Source organism: Phalacrocorax aristotelis, chromosome 11 (assembly GCF_949628215.1).
Source record: "Phalacrocorax aristotelis chromosome 11, bGulAri2.1, whole genome shotgun sequence".
In the NCBI taxonomy this organism is placed as follows: domain Eukaryota; kingdom Metazoa; phylum Chordata; class Aves; order Suliformes; family Phalacrocoracidae; genus Phalacrocorax; species Phalacrocorax aristotelis.
This window is the reverse complement of record NC_134286.1, coordinates 11,895,719-11,907,466: the sequence shown is the minus strand read 5'-3', so window position 1 is coordinate 11,907,466 and position 11,748 is coordinate 11,895,719. Positions and strand designations below refer to the sequence as shown.

At 49.6% G+C, this 11,748-nt stretch overlaps 2 protein-coding genes and 1 long non-coding RNA gene across 3 annotated transcripts; 2 read left to right on the top strand and 1 right to left on the bottom strand.

Annotated features, from left to right (window-relative positions):
• Positions 1–9,532, bottom strand: TMEM35A (transmembrane protein 35A). Its single transcript, XM_075106965.1, has 4 exons — positions 9,393–9,532; positions 8,881–8,980; positions 3,351–3,874; positions 1–518 (listed from the first exon to the last, which is right to left on the bottom strand). Exons 3-4 carry the CDS (start codon positions 3,468–3,470, stop codon positions 132–134), a joined length of 507 nt encoding a protein of 168 aa, XP_074963066.1. The 5' UTR covers positions 3,471–3,874; positions 8,881–8,980; positions 9,393–9,532; the 3' UTR covers positions 1–131.
• On the top strand, positions 5,489–7,241 carry LOC142063330 (uncharacterized). Its single transcript, XR_012662739.1, has 2 exons — positions 5,489–5,921; positions 6,038–7,241. It is a non-coding gene; the product is annotated as an uncharacterized LOC142063330 (long non-coding RNA).
• A 479-nt stretch (positions 9,533–10,011) lies between the features above and the next one.
• On the top strand, positions 10,012–11,345 carry F8A1 (coagulation factor VIII associated 1). Its single transcript, XM_075106964.1, has one exon. The coding sequence runs from the start codon at positions 10,049–10,051 to the stop codon at positions 11,126–11,128; it is 1,080 nt and encodes a 359-aa protein (XP_074963065.1). The 5' UTR covers positions 10,012–10,048; the 3' UTR covers positions 11,129–11,345.
• The last annotated feature ends 403 nt before the right edge of the window (positions 11,346–11,748 follow it).

Genomic DNA, 11,748 nt, shown 5'->3' with positions numbered 1-11,748 from the left:
TGTGTCTCTCAGACCCCAAGTGCAACTTTATTTAGACAGACAAAAAATATAAATAGGTAAATAAAAAAACAAATTTTCTGGGTGATTTTGGAGAGAGCTGCCTCGAGGGTCCGTATTTCTCACACACTCAACTAGGATACCTTCATTTTGCCTTTCTCAGGGGCTGCTTCATGGATGAGTGGCTGCTCATCCCCATTCACTGACAGGATCCTCTTTTCTGGCAGCTGCTCCTCAGGCTGGCGGGCAATCAGCAGACGACAGGTAAGCAGGATCCCAAAGACCAGGGCATGGGCATAACGCTTGAGTGGATCCCCAACTAGCTGGTGGAAAAAGAGCACAGCCAGCACAAGGAGGAGGAGGAGAAAATTGGCCACATCTTTGGGGCGACCAGGCACCACTGTCATGACAATGCCACACGCCACTTCTAGGGCGCCAATACTCTTGCGGAGAAGGATGGAGCTGACTCCCATCTTCTTTAGCATGGGGAGGGCGCGCACGTAGCTTTTGTATGCTCGTTTCTGAAATCAAGCAGTAATAGTATAGAATACCATAATGTGAGAACATAAAGGCAAAGGTGATATCCACTGAAATAGATTGATGCGCAATGTGACCTGAAGATCACTTCAATCATCACAGACCCCTCTGACACAATATCCAGTCTGTACCCCTAAAGCTTCTATTGCAGGGATATTAATGCCTTCAACCTGCAATTCCCCCTTTATAGGCTGTTGTCTCCTTGCTGGAAAACAGTTCTGCAACCTAGCACCCATTTTTGGAGCTAGGAGCAGGGCAGGTGGACCCTCCTGAAATCTGAAGTTAAAATTGCTAGAATTAGCAATACAGAACCATGTTGTAAAAAAAAAAAAAAAAAGTACCTTTAAGAGTAGCTCATCCTTTATAATTAACACACCTCATCCCTACAAAGCCAAGGCACAGCAAGTACAAACAGAAGTCACTACCTCAAAGCAACTTAAAATATCCCAGTGTTCATGGCAGTACAATCTTAGCATGGGACTATACGTCAAAATTGAGATCACCGACCCTATCCTGTGCTTACATACCTTTATGATCCTTTCTTCCCTCAGATGAAATCAAGCTGACATTTGACATCCTTTGCTCCCTGGTTTATACTGGATTTACAAGCAGCGTAAGTTGCAAGACTCAGCCTGCTTACACAAGCTACCTTATTGTTTCAGGGAAGAAACAACCTCTGTCCTTAACACATGTTCAGGTTCTTGCATTTGACAATTAGGTGCTCACAGGTTTGTTGTTTTTGTTTGTTTGTTCCTTTTTCAATCAAGTATTTCCTTTCTATATATATTTTAATAAAGCTCCTAGTTATTGGAGAAACTGAAATTATTTCCACTTACACTTGACTATATTGCCCCTGCAGATATTCTTGCCATTGTGTTCTTTGCTTTCTAATCAAGGAGAGGGAAATGGAAACTGAATCTCAGGTACAGAGTTGTTCAGCTCTCACAGGTGCTGATCAGATTGTTGATTTACTTCCATGTAATTTTGGAAACCTGCACTACAGGAACACAGAACTTCCCACTTCTCTGTATTTTGCTGCTTCCTTCTAAGAGGAGCTGACACTTCAACATGTGGTTAAAAATATACAGCATTGTCATTTTTACTATTAAATGTGTCGTGAGATCCTCAATTATTTACTGTAAGTGTTTGCATTGTAAGGATGCATTTTAAACCTTCAGTGAATAAAACCTCAGAGTATTTTTAAACAGTTATGAAAAACACAGCTTTATAAAGAAATGTTCTACCAGCATGTCCTAGTGCTCTGGTATTTTAAGTATTCTAATAGACAACCTAGTGTGTCTTTTTTGCTGAATGAAAAACTGCAAGTTTGGTGTTGTAGGTAGATAACAGAGGTTCTCTATTTGCTTGGGGCAAGAAACCATGCTTATTGATTGGCAAGGTCAGGTTTTCACTGTCTTCATTACATGACAGACCACCCTGGTATGCAGCACAGCAAAAGCATGAAAGCCTAATGAGCCACGAACATGTTACAATATGGTGCTATTAAGAATTATGGTGCTGTGTAATATCCAAGTGCCTCTGCTTTCTCTTTTGAAAAATTGAGATAGTTCCTACCTGTAGGCCTGACTCTTGGTAAAGCAGAAAGGGACAGAGAAGCAAAATATTTTCCAGAGCAAGAATTCTGCAATGCTTCTAAAGTCTCAGTGCTTTTTTTCTGTCCCTTATGTAGAAGCAGCTTATGAGCTTTGTTTTCTGAGCATTTTATCTCAGTTTCTTGCTCCTGAGTTACAGAGAAGAATCACCAAGAAGTGAGATCCTTGTGCTGGGCTGCAGATGAGGCACTGTAATTCAGATGTTATTTGAGAGCTAAGGAAAAGCAGCTGGGCAGGTGGAGCAAAGGGAGAGAACAGAATGTGCTGGAAACTTCCAGCATTATTTTTTTAGGGGCACAAAAATTATACCAATGCTTTTCAGCCACTGCAATAAATATAATGGGGGAGGGGAAGGGAGGGCAGCAGCAAAATAAACAACCATGGCCAAGGAAGCAAGTTGTGGCACCCAGTCCCTTGCCTGCCTGCCACTCACAGCCAGCAAAGCTCTGCAGCAGGGTTGGCCATGGGCAGAGAGGAGCACAAATGAGCTCACCAGCTGAGAAATGCATACACTGACTTCTGCTTCCTCTCCTCACCCCTTTCCCATTAGGCAAGAGGAGGAGAAGCTCATTTCCAGGCTAAAGAGAATAATAAGGTGACTATTAATAATACCTTCTTCTGCCAGCTAAAAATCTCAAAGCATTTTATGGTCATTAATTAATCCCTGCACAAGTCTGGTGAGGTAGGGACAGGCATTGTCATTATTCTTGCTTTAAAGCAGAGAATTCTGACGATGATCATCTGGCTGCCAAAGCAGGCATCTGCTTTTCCTACCCCCAGTCCAGGGGGTAGGTTTTCTCCCAGGGATCAGCTGTACCTGGCTGCTACATGTCTGGCACTTCTTCAGACCCTGCTCTTCAGAGACCCTTACGTCCCCATCTTTTTGCAGGCATCCGTGTGCTGTGCTATCCCATCCTCCTTGCCTTCCCTCCCCGTCCTTTATCCGCGAGAGGTTTCTCCATGGATAGCCTCAGACGGAGCCAGGCGAGGGCTGCCAGGATATCCTTGGCGCTGCATATTATTTGTTTCTCTCCGTGTCCATCAAATAAGGAGACAGATAAGCTTCTTTCCCCTCCCTCCCATCGCTCAGGGCTCCAGAACGGTCACCCTCCATGTATCCCACTGCAAACACTGCTTCTGCTGCAAGACTGAGTGGGAAGAGCCCTCTTGCGTCTCCCTCCGTGCTGCCACTGCCGTACTCACCATCTCATTGTAGGCATCTCTGCTGAGCCGAGGGGTCAGTTTGATGGTCCCCATAAAGACGAAAAAGAGCCCCAGGGCCACCGAGAGAGCGACGATGGTAATAGTCCTGGGAGATGCCATGGAGCCGCTGGGAACCAGTCCTAGCGAGGCCTCTTCGCTCTGGCTGCCAGCCTGGGCGGGAGGTAGTCAGTCACCATTGAAGGAGATGAGGAATAAAGCTGCAGAGGCAGCGAGGATGACAGCGGAAGGGGGATTCAGCATCCTCCGCTCAGCAACCTCTGGGTCCTAATGCCCTGCAGCCAGGAGGCCCAAGCCAGGCAGCTCTAGCACCTCCGGAGCAATGAGCATTCCCACTGCTCCTACCATTAAGTCATCCTCTGTTTCCTTGCACGTTCCATAAATTACCCACAGAAAGCCGAACCTGAGCCAGCTTTAGGAATGCGGGATGGCAGCCAAACACATAGCACAGTTGCTCACTCGTGGGAAAATGAGGACATGTTAGCAGAGGGCATAGGAATAACCTGCTGTGGAGGAAAAGTGGTCAGAAGTCTCTTGTACTTAGGCAGCTCTCAGTTTCAGCTGCTCAGAAACTAATACACAGCAAACAACTATTGCTTAATATATGCCCCAGAAAAGCAAAAAAGACATCTTGCCCCTATGGCTCTCCTGGAACTGATGGCAATTACAGGAAAAACCTCTCCTGTATGTTCAGCTCTTCAGAGACTAGTGGAAAGGTTTCCTGATCCTCTGTTACCTTCTGATTTAAAGTCATTATCTCTCCCCCTCTAAGCTGCAACAAATTTCCTTTTGAGAAAAGCATAGTGAGGCCAAGCAGAAATTCATGCAGATCTCACAGCAAGATGCCGAGGTATAATTATACAAAACAGAACTGCTAGAAAATTACATCCCTCCCTATAAACAGGAAACAAGAGGCTGTAACAATGTGCAAAAATCTTACATTTTTGGGATAGTATGAGTGACACTTCCTATTCCTGTCAGGAATTTTCCCATCACCTCCCATTCTGGTTTAGTAAGCCTAAAGTCCTAAACTCCCCATGGCTTGCAAACTGGTGGTTGTCGGAATTATTCCCAACCCAGGATTCCTTAGGACTGGAGTTAAAAGCCTGAAAATACAGGCTACAGGCAGCTCTCCCTGTTTCCTTAGGAGTTTATCAACCTTATTTCACCCAAATCAGATAGGGAACTCCTCTTTTGAAGGAAAGAGTCAAACTTAACAGCCTGACTGGGGACACATGTTCTGCTACTGGTCTGGCCTAGAGGACCAGGACAAACCAAAAGGTACCTTCAGCACAACATAAAGGTAAAAATTAAAAAAAAATAAAAGGAGCCCTCAAAACAACGTGGAGCTCACAAAATGCACGGGAACTCTGCTCACTCAGACCCGCCCCCAGGTTGTAGCAGCTCCATCTTTTGGAGAGCTGTGGAAAACTTCATATAACATTGAGGTTCACAGCTTGCCAGCCAGTGAGCATGGTGGGACAGATACAAAACACACCACAGTTTAGAATTAACTACCGCAGAGCAACCTGATGAGGAAATAACTTGTTGCTGCTGACATTTGCACAGGGCACCTCATATTTTGGGATCGGCAAGCATTAGTGGAGAAGGGGGAGGCAGGTGCAGAAGGAGGGACACTTGAATCTGTTTTCTCTTTGCTACTTTTTATAAAAAGGAAAGACCTCTCTCCTTGCCTCCATGTTACCCATGTGACTGACAGCGATTCCACATTGGATTTGGAAGTTTATACAGGAAATATTTCCCTGAGCCCAAAAGTCAACATCTGCCCAGTGAAGCACAAGGATTTCTACTTCCTACAGTTTCTTCATAGCAAGTTCACTATCAACTTGAAAAACACCTGAAATATCCTTGAAGCAAGCAGAGGACTAATGGCATGGCAGTATTAGAAGTGACAGTGGATTCTAGCACTTTGTATTCACGTGTTGATGGGGAAAACCCACCATACGTGGGAGAGGGTATTTTCCAGGCTGCTTTAACCAGCAGCCCAAAAAGAGGTTTCCAGGGGAGGAAAGGGTGATGAAATGCTACAGAGAACCTTTTCACTGCAGAAATCTGAGTGTTTCCTTACGAACAGGGTAGTTAGGTGTGGGGGATGAATTTGCAAGTAACTTAGCACTGTTTGACATGTCCTTGAACTGAAGCGACACAGCAGTAAAAAACAGAGATGGGAGCGTGGGAATGCCAAGAAAGACTTAAGTAAGCAAAAACAAATGAGATAGAGCTAGAGAAAAAAGAACAGCCTATTAGAATGTAGCATAAGGCGCGTGCTTAGAGCTAGCTGACTAATAACAGAAACTGTACGCGTGATCGCGTGAGGAATGTGTCAAAAAAATATATAAGCAGTGAAAAGCTGACAATAAAGGTCTTCTGCAGAACATCTGTCAGGAGTCCATGACATTCATCCCTGCAAATAGTGACCCCGAAATGGGAGTGCAATGCTGAGGAGCAGCGTCCGCAGGGACCCCAGCCGGACGAATCAAGCTGACGGCAGGACCACAGCCTTAATCCTGGGACATCACCTTAATATTACAGGTGAGCGGCTGGGGCAGTAAGCATGGGAGCTAATCTCTCTGCCAAAGAAGAGACGATTGTTAAGTTACTGATTCAGTTACTGAGCAAGCGAGGCATTAACTCTGATGCTTTTAAAGTAAAGTTATTACAGGAATTCCTGCAAAAGCATGGGGCTCCATCAACATTCTCAGCAGTGTTCGAAGTTAAAACATGGGAAGGAGCGGGGCAAATGGCAGAGAGATGGTCCCGAGCGTGGCGATAATCCCGGCGCGGAGGCGGCGGCGCCGGGGGCTCTAACACCCGCGGCCACCCTGCCAGGGACCGGCACCGGTACTGGGGAGGGGTGGAGCGGAGGCCGCCGTCGGCAGCACACCGTTCACAGGTGGCAGATCAGCAGCCAGAAACCGACGCCAGAGCCACACATCCATGGTGGCGCCGACCCAGGACCCGCACCCACGCCTGCCCGACCCCGCCGCCAGCACCCATGCCGAGAGAATATGAAATAGGAGCCAAAATGACATCCCGGTTTGGAAGGACCTACAGCCAGAAAGGGGGAAACAGCAGTTCCAAGTTTGAAGAAGTGTTTTCCAAAAAAAAGAACACACCGCACAGTCAAACAACTACTCCAAAAACAAAAAAGGGGAGATAGCCAAGAAACCCCGCACAACCGATTAGCAAAAATATTATACGTGATGAACTATTTGTCACTACCATTCCAAAATGATGATACCCCACCTAGAGTAAAACACTATAAAGCCATGGGCAAAGCCGCGCTGGAACAGGTTTGCTTCTAGAGGTGCTGCAGCCAGCCATGGGCAAGGGGGGAGGAGTTCATTGCAATATTAAAACCTATAACCTGGGCCAAAGGGACCAGGGGTGGAGATTGTAATGGTTCTACCTTTAAATTGTTGTAACCCATGATTTGAGTTGCATGTTATGGGAACTACTACAGCAGGAACCACCCGAACCAATGGAGGACAAGCCTTTCGAGGACCAGTGCAAGTGCAACAGTGACCCGACCTGAGCTGGCTTTGGTGCTCAGTAACTCCACACAACACCCCACCTCTCCTGTCCTGAGTGACCACAAGAACAGATGGAGACCAAAGCTGTGGACTAAACGATATCCATGTAATTTATCAAAGGATGGAAAGGGGGTGGAGGTTAATGAGGTTGTACTGGATAATGTGGAACCTGAGCATGATGTAAATGGTATAGAATAAGGGGTGGATACTGTCCTGGTTTCAGCTGGGACAGGGTTAAATTTCTTCGTACTACCTAGTATGAGATTATGTATTTAACAATATTGGTGGCAAATATTCAATAAATAGTTTACATCTGTTAGACTGTCTTTTTTTATGTGAACAGCAATGCATAACTCATCTTCCTAGAACTGCAGAACATTCATTAAATGGAAAAATTAAAATTATTTGGGTGCTTAAAACTACTGGCAGTTCAAATAGGTGTAAAATTAGGGCTTTTCCTTAAAGCTGATATTTCTGGCTGTGATCTAATACTACACCAGAATACTGGAATAACTCTATTTACATGTCTTTGGCAAAATAATAAAACACCCCAGAAGTGAGGCATGCTTTTGTTTTTGATAGAAACTAAATCCCACTTCTTTCTTAATCTTCTGTTGGTGGTGAGTTAGCAGGTTTTTACTCCTAGACTACTCTGAGGTTTTGAGCAAAGAATTACTTTAAATACACCCAGCTGACTATGCAGCAAAGGGTAAATCTAAAATATGAAGATAGCTGGGTTTTATATTGATACCCTTTTGGAAGGGAGGAGGAGAGGAGATAGAGCTCTTCCACGTACCACTAGTGATGTCTATACTATGCATGCCATAAGGCATCTTCTGTTTCAGGGATTGAAATCATGTGAGACCTTGATTTGAGAAAAAAAAAAATCTTGTCTATGTAGATGGTTAAGAACTGCTGATGGACAGAGTCAAATTTTATCATTGTGATTTCATGGTAATATTTCACAAGTTCTAATGAATATCTTGCGTGCCCCTTTGAAGTGCACCTTGAGTTTACTTCTGAAATAAAATTGTTACAGAATAAACTTCTGAAAGTCTTAAAAATATTTACGTGGCCATAACTAGTAAGTTTAGGGAAGAATGTGAAGCAGTGTATAAAGCTGCACAAGCTGTTGCAGGAGGATCACTTCAGACTGATAGAGCATGATTGCTACAGAACTATTCCTTGTTTAGGTATAAATGATGAAGGAAAGACACAGAGGATGCACTAAGGAGGTATCGTGTGTTTGGCTAACATCCCTCAGAGTCTGCAGCTGACACTGGCTGAAGTCTGGAACCATCAAAACTGAACCCCAAAATAGCTCTGAAAGCCTCAAGGACAAGCCGAGGAGTCAGTGGCAGGTTTAAAGCTCCCTTTCTCACAAGCCATCCCAGCTAAAAGACACTGTAAAAATTATCCTCACTTTTGCACTACCTTCATTGGTTACCTGCAGACAGATTTATCACCTGCAAACGGGCCTGCCCCAGATAAAGAATTAGCTATATGCTTAACCCTAAGCAGGTGACTAATCGCCTTGGCTTCACTGCATTGGCTAGGGGCCAGCCTTCCTGCAGTGAACCCAGTGGACCCCGTATCCCACGCTGAGATGTGCTGTTTTGTTGGGGAAGGATGCACAATGCCATTATAGCATGTTTGCGTTATTTTCTATCCCTTACTGATGCACTAAAGCATCCTGCTGGAACACACAAAACCCAAAGAACACCCGCTACCTTAAACCAGCAAGTGCAGCTTGCAGGTAAACACAAAGTGACACAGAAGCATAAACCACTTCTGACCATGCACTGACTAGTCCTGGGTCACACCTGCAGAACTCGCCCAGTGAAACGCAGTCACAGCAAGAAACCTTCCTAGGCCAAGGGCAGTTACTTATGTCCTTGTCTGGACATAATAGGGTCTGTCACTAAGGTCAGTGGAAAGGAAGAGAGGAGGGTGCTCACTCAAGAAAGTTCCTCATGGCTTCACCCTCTGGCTTGCAGGAGATGTAGAGCAGCCTTCGGATGGACTTGCAGTTTCGGATGGCTCGCACAACCCTGTAATCTGCAAAAACAGATACCGTGCTTTCCCAGTGACCCCCCACCACCGTGAGCTCTCCAGAGCAAATGATTGCACAGCAGGCATCACAGAGCTGCACTGAACTGTCAAAAAGACAGGGGGAAAAAAGAATATACACATTTGGCCATGTCCCCTCTCAGATGCAGGCTCTTGGGAGGCCAGGGATGCAACCCACGCTGCAAACAGCTCAGCCAAATGGGCAGGGTAGAGCAGCGGGCAAAATCTCTCTGCTTCCCAAGGGGATAAAGGATGAGAGAAAAATTCCTAATTAAGCAGAGGCACATAAAACCTTTCCCAAGTTCTCCCATTGTAAAAAAAAAAAAAAAAAAAAAAAGAATAAACCCCCCAAAAAACTGGTATCTAAGTGCCCCACTAAATCCTGTGATGTTCTGAGTACCTGCAGTGAGTGATTACTGTCATTAACCTCCATGAAGAGGTTAGGCAGGTGCTGCGCTGCTGGGGCTTGTGTCAGCACCAGCTGCCCTCCTGCAGCAATGCCACTTCTCTCTGGTGACCAACAACAGGACGGAGGGAACGGCAGGGAGACGTGCCAGGGGAGGGTTAGGTTGGATATTAGGAAAAGGTTTTTCACCCAGAGGGCGGTGGGGCGCTGGAAAGGGCTCCCCAGGGAGGCATCACGGCACCGAGCCTGACACTCTTCAACAAGCAGTTGGACAACGGTGTGAATTTGGGGCTGTCCTGTGCAGGGACAGGAGCTGGACTCGGTGATCCTTGCGGGTCCCCTCGAGCTTAGGACATTGTGCGATCCCGGGATTCTATTTGGGTGAACTATTCCTGGCTGGGGCGCGCTTCACCGAGAGTCTTGCCGCCCTACGGCCCCGCCGGGGAGCGCAGAGCACATGCGTCCCGCCGCCCATTGCCCCGCACCCTCGTGGGCGGGGACACAGCTGGCTGCAGTAGCCACGCCCCCTTCCCGCCTCTTCACCGCCCCGCCGCCCGCGTGGTCCCGTGGCGGGCGCCGATTGGCCGTCGGCGCGCGAGGCGAGGCGAGGCGAGGCGAGGCGTTGGCACGTCAGTTCCGGGCGGCGCGCGATGCTGTCGGCGGCGGGGGGCTCCGGCCCCGGCGGGGCGGGCGGCTCCGGGCCGGGGCTCGGCGGGGACGGGGACTTCCTGTCGCGGTACCGGCTGGTGTCGGCCAAGCTGCGGCGGCGGTTCCTGCGGAAGCCGAACGTGGCGGAGGCGGCGGAGCAGTTCGCGGCGCTGGCGCGGGAGCTGCGCGCCCAGGAGAGCCTGCCCTACGCCGCCTGGTGCCAGCTGGCCGTGGCGCGCTGCGCCCAGAGCCTCTTCCACGGGCCCGCCGAGGCGGCCGCTCTGGCCGAGGCCGCGCGGCTCTTCCTGCGCCAGGAGCGGGACCTGCGGCAGCGCCTGGGGCTGCGCGGCGGCTTCGGCGAGTACGTGGCGGCGGCGCAGAGCTGCGGCGCCTTCGCCGCCCGTCTGCACCTGGAGCGGGGGCAGCCGGCGCTGGCGGCCGGGCTGTGCCTGGAGCTGGCGGCGGCGCTGCGTGACACGGGCCGGCCCGCCCGCGCCGCCGCGCATTTGCAGCGGGCGGCCGAGCTGCTGACGGCGGCGCGGCTGCCCCTGGAGGCGCTGCGCTGCCTGGCCGAGCGCGCCTCCTGCCTCCTGCTGGGCCGCGACTACGCCGGCGCGCTGGCGGCGCTGACGCGGGCGCAGGCGCTGGCCGGGGCCGGGCTGGGCGGCGGGGGCGGCGGCGCGCCCGTGCCCGCGCCCGGCGGCGCCTTCCTGGACGTGCTGGCGCGCTGCGAGGTGTCGCGGGTGCTGCTGCTGCTGCTGCTGCAGCCGCCGCCCGCCAAGCTGCTGCCCGAGCACGCCCGGACGCTGGAGCAGTACTGCTGGGAGGCGCCGGAGGGCGGCGCGGGGCCGGGGCCCGGGGGCGGCCCCGGGGCGGGCGGCGGGCTGCCGCCGGCGGCGAGCTACCTACCGGCCGAGCTCTTCTTGCTACTGCAGTCGGCCGTGCTGGCGTGCCAAGAGAAGGATGCTGAGGCGCTGAAGGCCCTGCAGGCCGAGCTCTGGCCGCTGCTGAGCGCCGAGCAGAACCACCTGCTGCACCTGGTGCTGCAGGAGATGCTCAGCCCCGCCGGACAGGGGCTCTGAACGGCGCCGCAGGCACCGACGGGCTTCGCCGTGCTTCCGCAGGGCGGCAGGGCCAGGCTTGGGCTCGCGCCTGAAGCCACGGCCTGTGTCCATGTATCCTCTATTTCGTTATTTATTTTTAACGTGAATTCTGTAACAGAAGCAAGTAATAATTGATGGGCGAATGTGTTCATCTACACATTTATCTTGTTTCATAGTAAACTACTCACTGTATGTATTGGAAGTTGTCATGCTTGGAAAAGTGTAACCCCAAAGCAGAAGGGCCAATGTGAGGCAGACCCAGGCTGTTCCTTAAGGAACTGGCCACGATTTGCAGACAGGAAGACTTGCTAGGAGGATGTCACCCAGGGTACGTGCGTTGGAGGGCTTGCACATCTAGGAATCAAATGTTGCTGGAGTTGCTTTTTTTTTTTTTAAAAAAAAAAAGCGAAAATCAGATATCAGTTTTCTCTCCTGAAAACAAAAGACGCTGCGGCCAGCATGAGGCCAGGCGCTGGGCTCTCGTGATGGACAAAAGGACGTGGTTGCCTGGGGACCAGTGGTGGTGGCGGCCTGACAGCATTTTCTGTAGAACAGCTGGTAACCTAGAGAACTGAGACTGCAAGATGGCAACTCCACTA

Coding starts and splice junctions, on each gene's coding strand:
- TMEM35A (XM_075106965.1), bottom strand. CDS start 3,470: ATGGCATCTCCCAGGACTATTACCATCGTCGCTCTCTCGGTGGCCCTG. Junction 519..3,350: donor GAGATGCCTACAATGAGATG/GTGAGTACGGCA, acceptor GCTTGATTTCAG/AAACGAGCATACAAAAGCTA.
- F8A1 (XM_075106964.1), top strand. CDS start 10,049: ATGCTGTCGGCGGCGGGGGGCTCCGGCCCCGGCGGGGCGGGCGGCTCC.